Source organism: Glarea lozoyensis (genome assembly GCF_000409485.1).
Source record: "Glarea lozoyensis ATCC 20868 chromosome Unknown GLAREA2, whole genome shotgun sequence".
Taxonomy (NCBI): Eukaryota; Fungi; Ascomycota; class Leotiomycetes; order Helotiales; family Helotiaceae; genus Glarea; species Glarea lozoyensis.
This window is the reverse complement of record NW_007360994.1, coordinates 501039-513198: the sequence shown is the minus strand read 5'-3', so window position 1 is coordinate 513198 and position 12160 is coordinate 501039. Positions and strand designations below refer to the sequence as shown.

General features: G+C 46.0%; 4 protein-coding genes across 4 annotated transcripts; 3 read left to right on the top strand and 1 right to left on the bottom strand.

Moving 5' to 3' along the window:
* Positions 1-619: 619 nt before the first annotated feature.
* On the top strand, positions 620-2474 carry GLAREA_03494 (Cytochrome P450; the record flags this gene model as incomplete). The annotated part of the gene is made up of 6 exons (XM_008083747.1): positions 620-1004; positions 1055-1458; positions 1505-1828; positions 1876-1983; positions 2030-2190; positions 2300-2474. The coding sequence occupies 6 exons, from the start codon at positions 620-622 to the stop codon at positions 2472-2474; spliced, it is 1557 nt and encodes a 518-aa protein (XP_008081938.1).
* A 974-nt stretch (positions 2475-3448) lies between these two features.
* Positions 3449-3910, top strand: GLAREA_03493 (uncharacterized protein; the record flags this gene model as incomplete). Its single annotated transcript, XM_008083746.1, has 1 exon — positions 3449-3910. The coding sequence occupies one exon, from the start codon at positions 3449-3451 to the stop codon at positions 3908-3910; it is 462 nt and encodes a 153-aa protein (XP_008081937.1).
* A 415-nt stretch (positions 3911-4325) lies between these two features.
* GLAREA_03492 (Protein kinase-like (PK-like)) lies at positions 4326-5620 on the bottom strand (the record flags this gene model as incomplete). Its single annotated transcript, XM_008083745.1, has 2 exons — positions 4326-4666; positions 4729-5620. The coding sequence occupies 2 exons, from the start codon at positions 5618-5620 to the stop codon at positions 4326-4328; spliced, it is 1233 nt and encodes a 410-aa protein (XP_008081936.1).
* Positions 5621-7952: 2332 nt separating this feature from the next.
* Positions 7953-11511, top strand: GLAREA_03491 (uncharacterized protein; the record flags this gene model as incomplete). Its single annotated transcript, XM_008083744.1, has 6 exons — positions 7953-8010; positions 8527-8779; positions 8836-10054; positions 10101-10445; positions 10491-11268; positions 11366-11511. The coding sequence occupies 6 exons, from the start codon at positions 7953-7955 to the stop codon at positions 11509-11511; spliced, it is 2799 nt and encodes a 932-aa protein (XP_008081935.1).
* Positions 11512-12160: the final 649 nt, after the last annotated feature.

Here is a 12160-nt window from a genome sequence, read left to right as displayed (position 1 = left end):
CGTTTTTACCTTTAGATATAAGATTGATCCTAGATTTAGTATTTAATTTTCACAAGTTAATTTAAATTACCACGCTATCAAAATCGATCGTCAAAAACGACCTCTTCTTGTCTTAGGTTTGAAAATACCTCTTGTTCTTATTATGTTATTCTTAAATACTTCTTCTACATTGTCGTCTCTCGTATTATACTCTTCGTGAAGCTTTTACTGATATCTCGCTTAAACCCAATGCAACCTTACCTGCAGGTGCACACCCCACAATCACGTCCCCCCTGAATCTCGCTAAGATTCGGTCTACCTGCCCACTTACGACCGACGCCCTTCCTTCTAGTTAGTAATCCGCACAACCTCACATGCATGTCATCAAATATGGCGACCCACCGTCATTTTTTCGGCCCATGGTCGTGTGAGATAAATGCAGCCTTGTTCCCCCATTTCTTATCCGTCAAACGTGGTGACTGGAGTGACTAGAATACACGATCGATAATGCGCTTCGGGTAACCCACACTACAAGTGCTGACAGTTTTGCCGATTGTTAGATTCATATCAGGTTACCAATGTCTTGGAATTTTGCATCTTCTTTTCATAATCTTTCAAACTTCAGACAGCATCAGTCAAAATGTGGTTAACAATCCTCACCCTCCTTCTCATCTACACCCTCGCTCTCGTAATCTACCGTCTTTACTTTCATCCCCTTTCCTCATTCCCAGGTCCGAAACTCGCCGCCGCCACAAAATGGTACGAAGCATACTATGATCTCTTCGTATCCGGAGGTGGCCAATTCGTCTTCGAAGTCGAGCGTATGCATGAAATCTATGGTACTCCGCCCATACATAAACCTTTAATTCCCAAGACTCACACAACCACAGGTCCGATCGTGCGAATCAATCCCCACGAACTTCATATTAAAGACGCCGATTGGTATGAGGTATTGTACACGAAATATCCTACGCAAAGAGATAAATACCGACCCGCAGCCGAAATGGCTGGCGCGCCATTATCTGGTAATTATCCTCTCCCCCCCCTCATCTAGGGAAATCTAATCGAAATACAGCATTCGGAACATCCGCCCACGCTCTCCATCGCAAGCGCAAATCAGCAGCCTCCCCTTTCTACTCCACGCGTGCTATTTCCGGCTATGAGCCCGCCATACGGGACTTTGCTACGCGTCTCTCATCTGCTTTTCAAGGCGTCTACGAGACAAAAGGTGTCGTCGACACGAAAACCACGTTTCTCGCTTATGCATCAGACTTGCTTTGTGAGATAGCTTTTGGTGGTGCGTTGGGTTTGATGGATGATGAAATTAAGGCGAGGGAGTGGGCGGAGACTATGGAATCACTTGCGCTAGCTACGCCATTGGTGAAGCAGTTTACTTTTCTAGCGGGGGTCGGCAAGTTGGCGCCGAGATGGATGTTGAAGTATCTCGGGCCTGGGGGAAGGGTTTTAGGACTACAGTTTGTAAGTATTTTGCTCTCAATCAAAGTCAGTAATTGACATGAAGAAGGAAATGCATGATCGTGCTGCCGACTTCCTTAAATCCAAAAACTCGAATCCTGGAGACGGAGATAGTAAACAGCGGTTTTTGGAAGTGATTCACACCTCTTCTCTGCCGCCTGAGGAAAAAGGCGTGGAGCACCTCGCCCAACATGCATTTGGTCTTTTGGGTGCCGGTGGGGAAACACTCGCGAGAGTCTTGAGCTCGACGGTATTCTTCATCCTAGACACACCCGAAGTCCATGCGCTTCTAATGCAAGAACTTCGAACCACAATACCCTCTCCAACAGACCCAATTCCAGATCTAAAAGTCTTACGAACTTTACCATATCTCGTGCGTCCCCCTTTCTGTTCCCCCGCAATTGAGCTAAACACTCGTAGACCGCAATAATCAAAGAAAGCCTTCGAATCACCTCCGTGGTATCGAGTCGACAACCTCTCGTCTCGCCAACTCCGCTATCGTATCCGCCCTGGGTTATCCCCGCCAATGTACGTTGTCCGTTCCCTTACTTACTTCAATAAATTAAAAATACAGACCCCAACATCCCTCTCAACCCGCGATATCCTTAACGACCCAGCCATCTTTTCCAACCCTTCTACATTCAACCCGTCAAGATGGCTCGACCCCAATTCCGCTTCTTTGGAAAAGTATTTCGTGCCGTTTAGTAAGGGGTCGCGTTCTTGTCCTGGTTTTGAGTACGCCTCCCCCATTCCTCTCATCCTTTCCCCATCTCTCTTTCCCTCCTAGATCCCCTCCTTCTTCTCCTCCCACGTTTGTAACCCCAACTAAACCCCATTCCCTTAGAATCGCATACGCAGAATTATACATCACACTAAGCACACTTTTCCGTCGCTTCGAGCTCGAGCTATACGATACGATCCGAGAACGCGATGTAGATTTCAAGCGAGACTTTTTCCTAGCGGGACAGAGTGTTGAGGGGAGGGGGGTGAGAGTTAGGGTTTTGGGAATGTGTGAGTAAGAGGTAAAATGGCCGGGAATACACTTCAAAGTAAATGACTGGCAATCAATTTAATTGAGCATATCGAACAGTTCTAGAAGATCTGCCTCTTGAATTTTAGATTTAGAATATCGTCGTATCGACACACTAAAGCAAAGGTAGTTAGATTTGGATACCATCCCTTTACCGCAATAATGTGCTAAAATTACGAGGCGTTTCGCTTTTGGCTCAAACTTGATGTCTAGTACTGAACGTCCATCGTTCACATTTGGCCTTTCAAGTCTCAGATATTTTGAATATTTGGCATTGTTATTTTCACATAGTCCACATTGGGAACGCTTATGGATACCCCATTTTTAGTGCAAGTGTAGTTGCGTACTGATTTTCTTTGTCATATGTGTTTTTACTGACCGCCTCAAAAGATGCATCAACATTCTGTCTCAAAAATCAAGTCAAACTCCGGAGGTCTTTCTTTGAGATGCCCGGCGGCCAAATCCGAACAGGCTCCGTGCATCTGCATTACGCCGTGGTGGACAAAGAACTCCTGTGCACTGGCATAACCTGTCACGATGCAGGTTGTCATCTCAGAGGAACACTTCAAGCTAGATGTAGAATGCTGAAAGCTATTTCGGGAAGCAACTTGAAATCTCAAAGAAAAAAATAAACTTGCTCTAAAATCCTGAAAGAAAGTTCGTAAGGGCGCTGAGACGTCTCTCCAAGCAGCTTGCTTAAATAACACATGTTGTTGGAAGAAGTCAAAATACAAACCAGGGACATGCCATACTTATTAAGAGCCCATCCACGTCTGCTGGTTCTTCTTGAAAAACACAACACCTTCACAAGTCAGTCATCAGGGACTCTAGTTGCAGAAAAGCTCACTCTGTCAATCGAAATCGATCGAGAACTTAAATCCAAAACTTTCAGCCGGATCTGACGCCTTTGAATCAAATACCAAATCCAGTTTCTTCAACAGAACACTACGACCCGACCTAAAAATGGCTGCAGCTCCGATTCCATCCCATGCGTGCTGGTTCTGTTCGTTCAACAACACATCGAGGTGCGAAGAATGCGAATCTTGTGGTGGGCCGACGATTCCGACTCTCGACCATGAGTCAAGGTCAATTCAATTTCATACCTTCTTTTACGGTTCACACGCGGACCCAACAAGAAACTCAGCTCCCCTCCAACGACCTGCCGCGGCGAACACTTTGACTTTGGTGCCGCAAAGAGGATTTGCTATTTGTGTCGGCGACGGAGTCAACCGTGCTCTATTCATTCGATATCATGCAGGCACAGCAAAGGGAATAAACGGAAAAGATGTGATGAGAATGGGATATAGGGTCGGAACGGGAGGAACAGTCGTGTGTAAATCCAATTTGGCTGACGATGATATCCACAAGTGGATCAACAATTATGATAAGATAATGTTCGATCACTGCGTCGCTATTGTTCGATAACATCCGCAAGTGGATCACCAATCATGATAAGATGAGGTCGGACCTCTGCGCCTATCTTAATCTAAGCCAGAGTCAGTAGGCAGTTACATGAAGCAGTGGAGGAAATGTTTTTGCTTTTTTGGTCGGCATCTATGTGCTAGGAGTTTTTATCATTTGGATTTTGTACTGTCGAAACAGCTTCTGGTAGAGCGATCACGATCAAAATAGTCTGAAAGAGAGAATGCTGACGTGGTTGTAATCAAAAATAAACTAATATTTCATTATTACCAAACGAACGTACTTATTCCTAGACTTGTCTTACAAAATTGACCTTCGCAAACCCAAATCCCACAACACAGCAATCAACGCACCCAAAAAACAAATGAAAGCTAAAGAATAGGCCAAGCGTTTTCAAACAAGTCTCCATGCGCTAAGATTAAAGGTATAGACGGTGAGACTTAGGATCTTTTGACGTCACCCGGTCCAAGGCGTCTGTATTTAGTACGTGCTCTCTTTTTTCCGTGAGACCACCCATCTGGCACAGCCGAAAAGTCCCTGCGTAAGGTTCACTCTCGGAGAATTCTGAGCGAAACCACTTATTCCGATACCCTGGGTGCTGTTTGGTGCAATGGTCCCAAGCATCTGTCACCGGTAGGATCTTGCGATGAGCTTGTTCTCTGAAGGTATCAAGATCCCCAGATGGCTGGTGTAAAACTTCGAACACGCTCTCAGTAAGCTCATGACTTCCATCTCGGTTTTGTTTCAAACACAACCAACCTGTAAATTGTTTAGCAGTTAACACAAATGCGGCTGTATCCGCTGCTTCTCAATGCACTTACGCTCTGCCCACCACGGATAGTATCCAGCATATTCCCAGTCAATAATTGCGGTTATGGTCAGGTCATCTTCCTTTACCATGATATTGCCAAAGGTCAAATCCCCGTGCGTGAGGACGTATGGTTCTGACTTTGGAAAATTCGATTTGAGTTCTTGAAACCTTGCGTCGATTTTTTCTGGATCCTTGGTTTTTAACTGCAAAGCTATGCCAAGTTTCACTTCTGTTGAGAAATTTTCAAACCATTCATCGTTGTTGAAACCGATCTTTAGACACTTTGGTTTGACAACCGAACAATTTGCAACGAGAAGGTCATCAAGCGGGCCACCGTCAACAGTCTGAGCCCCAGAGGCTGTGAATTGTCTCAACTCTCTGAGGAAAGCCACAAGTTGGTCCCGAACATGGTCCTTCTGGTCTTGCGATAGACCAAACCATAGGTCGCCAAGCGGCTTCCCCTCCGCGCGGCTCATAACCACAAACTGGGTTTTATCGGTAGGTTCGCTGAGGAGTTCCATTTTCTTGACAAGAGGAATGTTTTTCAAGTTCGGTTGGGCACGAAGGAACTTCTGCGTGATGTAGTCGTTCCCCGGTGAGTAGCCATCGTTTGGAGCGTCCTTCAAAATCAACTTTGGTCCCAGGTTCCATAGGGCAGTGTTGTCTCGGTTGTGGAAAACCTTAACCCTTGACACGTATGTCGAAAAATACTGCTGATAGTTTGTCCAGCCGCAGATCCAACATAACTCATGAGGCTTGGAACCTGGAGCCCCAATCTCATGGTCTTTGATATGGGCCCATTTGTCTGTTTGTGAGGTTGGAAACGCGCCGTCCCTGGCCCAAAATAAAGGTTTTTTATAACTTTTTTCGGGATGCTGGAAATCCTCAGCTGGACACTCCATTGTCGGATGATAACAAAGACTGGCAAGTACGATCCAAGATTGTAAATCGAAAACGAGTTTCTAACTTTTTGTTGGAAGTTGTAAGAATGGGACTGAAGATCCATGAGAGATTGTGCAAACTTTATACTCGATCTCTATTTCTTTCATTACTCACTATTCGCTTGATTCGCCTCCGAAGATATCGCCGTAATTTTTAACAAAGAAAATCGTTACTGAACATGACCCAATCCGTCGATTCACACCACACAACCCACCATTGAGGGCTTTATTTACCGAGTCACAACAAAAAAACCACAAGCCTTGACTTGACGTTTCTTTCAAACCTCCCCCGCAAAAGTGGGCGTTGGGAGACGAAAACAGCAAAGAAGCACAGTTGCACCACTCATTAAGGATCCAGCCCTCCGAAAGCATAAGGTAATTAAGCCAATCACGTTGAATGGAAACGTCCAAAGTTAAGGGGTAGACTCGCCCACTCTTTGTCGCCAGTATTTCTTTGAAAATTTTGGTTCGCGAATACGCAAGCGGTTGATTTCCCGAACTGCACGAGGAAAGACGACAAAAGATTCAGCCTTCATATCCTGATTAAGCCATTTCCGGTACGAATTATCTTTCAAGATTACTTGGCCGACTTGTCAGTCTTTGCGACTCGTAGAATACTGAACTCGGATATTCTACTAATAACCTTTATCTTTGTCAATGGGTTTCCAAGGTACCCTTCCTCTCGCCGGCTTCCCCGCTAAAAAGTACGAAATTGAAAATATTGAATACTCCTCATCTCTAAGTATTGAAACCTAAACTCCTTCTGACCTATATTAATTGTTACAAAACCTTCTTTTAAGTATATAGAACAAGTTAAGTCAGGTTAGGTACTTGAATATGACTCAATATAATCCAAAACATATCTTTATTTTGTACTCGACCAGTAGCTTATCATTGCCTCGTCTAATAACAGCGCACGACGCCGGTATCCTATTGTCATTGTCATGTGACATAAAATCGACAAGGTCCATTTCAAGTAGTAGCTCAACACTAAGCACATTCCATGAACTGAGCGTGCGACATGGATTTACGGTCGATAGAGACTCCATGACTGGTAATGACTTAGGCTATGTCAAGCATCAGATTAGCGACTGTCTTGTTCCTGTAGTCCGCTGCTCCCGACAGCAGCGTTACACGACCCCGTGGCTCTTTCGAATTAACGAGGACATTGTAACACCAGATGCTGATAACAGCTTCATGCTCCCTGTGGTAGCTTTGAAAGGCGGTGTTTAACCCACGTCGTTATTGGCCCATCGACGATCGATTGAGCCCAACTTCATAGTCTCATCACAAGCGACTAGGAACTGGACAATGGCTAGATGTTCGCTCGAGGTGGCAATAAAATAACCGAGCGTGCCGCGTGCGTATTATCTGTTTCCCAGTCTGTAAACCCAGTCAGTTTTGTGAGTAGTAGGTCCTCAATAGATGTGTGTGCTTTCTTAGTAGCAGATGACACCGCCGTCCGATCATTTGATCTTTCGTGTCAGCATCGACCTCGCCGATCTGATCTCAAATGACAAGCTTAGGGCGATTTCAATTTCAAAACGACTTTGCTAGGCATAGCTTTATTACTTGCTTTAAGAAGTTTTTGTAGAGATGAATGATAAATCTGTTCTGGAATCCTTTCGATGTCCGTTCAACCTTGGCTCGACGAATCAAAAGTAGCTGTGGACGTATGCCAATATAAAGCCATTCTGGCAAATATCACTGTGCTATCCTCGAGAGATACAGTAATGAGCTTATGGCCACCTGCCATTTGACTGCGAGTTGAAGCTCTGTGAGCGTGATGGCGCTATTCCCATGCGGCGAAATCAGATACAGAGATGATTGTAATGCTGCTCGAATTAGCCAGCCATATCATAAGAGCAACACCCGGAGACACCAAACGAGAGGTTGATGATCCAGATTGTCATAGCAAGGCTCCGAGTTTGGTGACCTCATAGCTCTGAGCTCACTCGAGGAACTTCATATTGTGCAATCAATTAGGCGAATGCCATCACTCTCATCATCAATAGTGACGGATCGTAATGTATATGGGAGTTCTGGGCTTCTAGCATAGTCAGTGGTGTTTTACAACCGTTTTTCATGACAGGACCTGGTTAGCAAGATCCGCTTCACCAGCTAGTCGCGCTTTAACGTGGAGCAATGCATCTTTGTAGGGATTGCTCTGGATGTTAGATCTCAATGATTCGGGTTCAGTGCAGCTTTGACTTCCTCCTGCAAATCAGTATGACTTTCGATTCTCGAAACGAATGGTAGGTTTGGTACGTAGCTGTCCACGAGCCTTCACACCATGCCTGCTTGTTCGTATCTCAAAGAATATACTTCTTTCGAATGTGGTGGTGATTCTAGTAAGTTTCTACTCGGAGTTATGAGGAGACCTGGTGGTAGGGAGACCACGATAACACGTGACCATGATGCAGATTCGGCTGGAATATCTTTGTTCCTTTTAGATATTCAAATTTATCGGCGCAACGAATCACAACAGCTGTTCCTCCGCATGCTCAATCGCAACCCGGGTACTGGTAATGTTTCTGTCAAACATCGCATTGTCTTACAAACTCCCCGAATGGAATACGCACAGCAAAGAAACAGCTTGTGACGCTTTACTAGGTAGAACTATTGCCTCTACGTAATTCTAACTATAGCCAATCGTTGACCCCGCCGAGCTTGACCGGGCTCCTCCACTTCATTTGCGCTTACAACAGTCCACAGTCCACTGTGATCCACCCAAAATGCCTGCCGTCAACTCTGCACTATCTTCACGATAGCTTCAATCAGGAACCTACACTCTCCCTCCTCTTTCGAGACTCAAGGTCGGAATAAACCCCCCAAGACGGAGACTCGACCTTCAAACAGGCTGGCAGGAGGAGGGAATACGACCTTTGGCTCGCCGCAACCCCAATCGAGCATCGCAGAATCCTACGAACTTGTCGACTACGCCAAAGCCAGGATCCAGCAGGCGGAATCCGCGCGGGATCGAAGGAGGGAGTCAAGACGACCAGAAAAATACCTGAGGCTTGCGGAGGCAGACGAAATGAAGTTCTCCCATAGTATACAGTTCAACGCTGTTCCGGATTGGAGCAGCCACTACATTGCGTACAGCAATTTGAAAAAGCTGTAGGTGCACCATAATGCGATGGCACTCAATCATGGATCGCGCTGATTGCTTTCAGAATATACGCGCTCGAAAAGACAATTCATCGGCCGCCAGTCGGCGAGGAGGATGCGGAACAGTCACCACTCATACATTCCGAGGACCCGGATCAGATATTCCAGAGGGCGTTGGATGTGGAATTAGAGAAAATTTCGTCGTTCTACCAGCTCAAGGAACTTGAAATCTACGGAGAGGTTTCCGAGTTCTTGAAAGACGAGGAATCATACGAATCTGAGAATGCGGATCAACTGGACGGCGCGGACGGAGGAATACCAAATGCTGGCGGTCGGGCAAGTGACCGGCCACGGCAAGGCAGTGTGTTCCGCAGTTTTCATTCTGGCAGGAGAGCAAGTACCGTCAGCAAATCAATTGATGAGGGCGTAGAGGATAGCGATGACGACGACGACGAGAATACCGCTTTAACGAAGTCGAGGGTTTCGCTGGGCAAACGCACCAAGAGCATGCCATATGACGTTCATGGCGGTCGCTCTGAGGATATGCGCGCTTCGACAGAGTTCAATAAATCCGCTCGACGTAATAGCAACAGCTATGACGACTATGCAGAACAGGCTTTCTCGGCCATGTACTCTTCTGGCATCACCTTGAAGAAGAGAGCTATCAGCTTGTTTGTCCAGCTGTGTGAACTGAAGTCTTTCATTCAATTGAACAAGACTGGTTTCACCAAGGTCTTGAAAAAGTATGATAAAATCTGCGACCGCAATCTCAAGGCAAAATACAGCGAAAAATTTGTAGCTCCCGCGTATCCTTTCAAGCCGGAAACGATCAAGCACGTAGAAGATAACATTGCCCGACTGGAACAAGCATATGCGGATGTAGTTACGCAGGGAGATGTTGTCGTTGCCAAAAAGGAGTTGAGACTGCACCTTCGAGAACACGTGGTATGGGAAAGAAACACAGTTTGGAGAGAGATGATTGGAATCGAGCGCAAGGCCCAAGCAGCAAATATGGGATTGCGAAGAACCTTGCTCGGTCGTGATAATGATCCTGCCAAAGCTCGACTGCAAGGTGATGATGCCGAGGATTTGGAAATCAAAGAACTGGAAACGCCGGTTGGAAGGATTAGAATCCCGGCTTGGTTGTATAGCTCGACCATGCTGACTCTGGTTGCTATCATCGCGGTATTCTTTATTCTGCTTTATCTTCCCATCATGAAAAAGGTCGAACAGCAAAATTGTCTGGCTATGCTGATTTTTGTCAGTCTACTATGGGCTACGGAGGTAGGCAACACGATCTGAAAGGTTTTCGTTATGCTAATAGCGACAGGTCATACCGCTCTTCGTCACTTCTCTACTTATACCCTTTTTGTGTGTCGTCTTGAGGGTCGTACGATCTGATGATAAGCCACATCATCGTTTAGAAGCTGGCCCCGCGACGAAGTATATATTCGCTGCTATGTGGACACCGGTCATTATGCTGCTTCTGGGTGGTTTTACAGTAGCAGCAGCACTTTCCAAATATGATATCGCTAAGCGAATCGCGACATTCGTCCTGAGCAAAGCTGGTACTCGACCTCGAACAGTTCTAGTCACCAATATGTTTGTAGCAGCGTTTGCCAGCATGTGGATTAGTAATGTCGCAGCACCAGTCTTATGCTTTTCAATCATACAGGTATGGATTTCCACGGGTTTCGCATTACATGACTGACCATCACAGCCAATGCTGCGTAACCTCCCGTCAGATTCGGACATGTCCAAAGCTCTCATTCTTGGTATTGCGCTTGCTTCCAACATTGGTGGAATGCTCTCTCCCATCGCATCACCACAAAACATTGTCGCCCTACAAATAATGTCACCACCTCCTTCCTGGGGCACTTGGTTCTTTGTAGTCATCCCTGTCGGAATCATTTCAATCCTCTTAATCTGGGTAATTCTTCTCGTCTCCTTCAAACCAGGAAAAGGAACGACCATCGTCCCAATCCGACCCGTGAAGGACAAGATCACCGGTATCCAATGGTTCATCTCTCTAGTTACCCTCGGCACAATCATCCTCTGGTGCGTAAGCCATCAACTCGAATGGCTGTTTGGAGACATGGGGGTCATAGCCATTATCCCTCTCGTCCTCTTCTTCGGTACCGGTATCCTCACCAAAGAAGACTTCAACAATTTCCTCTGGACCATCATCATCCTTGCCGCGGGTGGTCTATCTCTCGGTAAAGCAGTCAACTCCTCCGGTCTCCTCCATACCATCGCAAATGCCATCACCGCCCGCGTCGAGGGGTTCTCGCTCTACGGTGTTCTCGTAGTATTCGCATCTCTCATCCTAGTCGTCGCAACTTTCATCAGTCACACCGTCGCCGCCCTCATCATCCTCCCGCTGGTCCACAGTGTCGGTATGGGAATGGACGAACCACATCCTAATCTCTTGGTCATGGGAAGTGCGCTGATGTGCAGTGCTGCTATGGGTTTGCCTACCTCAGGATTCCCTAATATGAGTAAGTCTCCCCTTCCACCGGTCTTTTTCGTGCGCTACGTTATTCCGCAACCGAAAAGTTGTTATTTATGAAGAAACCACTAATGCGTGACATACAGCCGCCATCATGATGGAAGATTCTCAGACCGGACAGAGATATCTCCAGGTCAAACATTTCATCAGTCGCGGCATTCCGAGTAGTGTCGTTACCCTGGTCGTGGTCGTGACGGTCGGATATGGATTGATGCTTATAGTGGGCATGTAAGAGATCTGCGTTGGGTGAGCAGCACGTATAGCGACGAGTCGGGGGTTTGTTTGGATAGATTGATTTAGACCGATGAAATTTAAGTATTATATTGCACTTTCTGGTTGTGTGTAATATGTGATGTCTATGGGGTTTTGTGGGTGGTACTTTTTTGAGGTTGGTGTTTTCTGTACAGCTGATCTTTTTGATGCGTGGGGACCAGGCATGACGGATGTGAATATTGAGATTGTTTACGTGAGCAGACGATGGAGATGGAGATGGAGATGGTCTTAGAGGTCTACATCCTCGTCTTCTGCTTTGGGTTTTGTGTAACCTTAGCCTTTGGATGCAGAGGTGACTCGAGAGTGAGTGGTCGAGTGCTGACTCAGATATAGATGAATGGCTGGAGAGATGGTTGGTGTGTGTGTTTAGGCTCAGCTGGTGTTGGTTTCGGAATAGCGTTGTGAGCTGCAAGGTAGTAATGTGGTATCCCTCTTTCAAGCTACGAAGTATAAACATAAAGGTTTCTTGTTTAGACGGAATATAGATAAGTTTACCTAGAATATCGTGTTTCAACTACTGTTTATCTTGTGATCTCGTACATAGAAATGTGTTTCGACTACCTAGTTTGCTTACAATAGATGTCACTTTAAAGCGAAGACTTAACAGG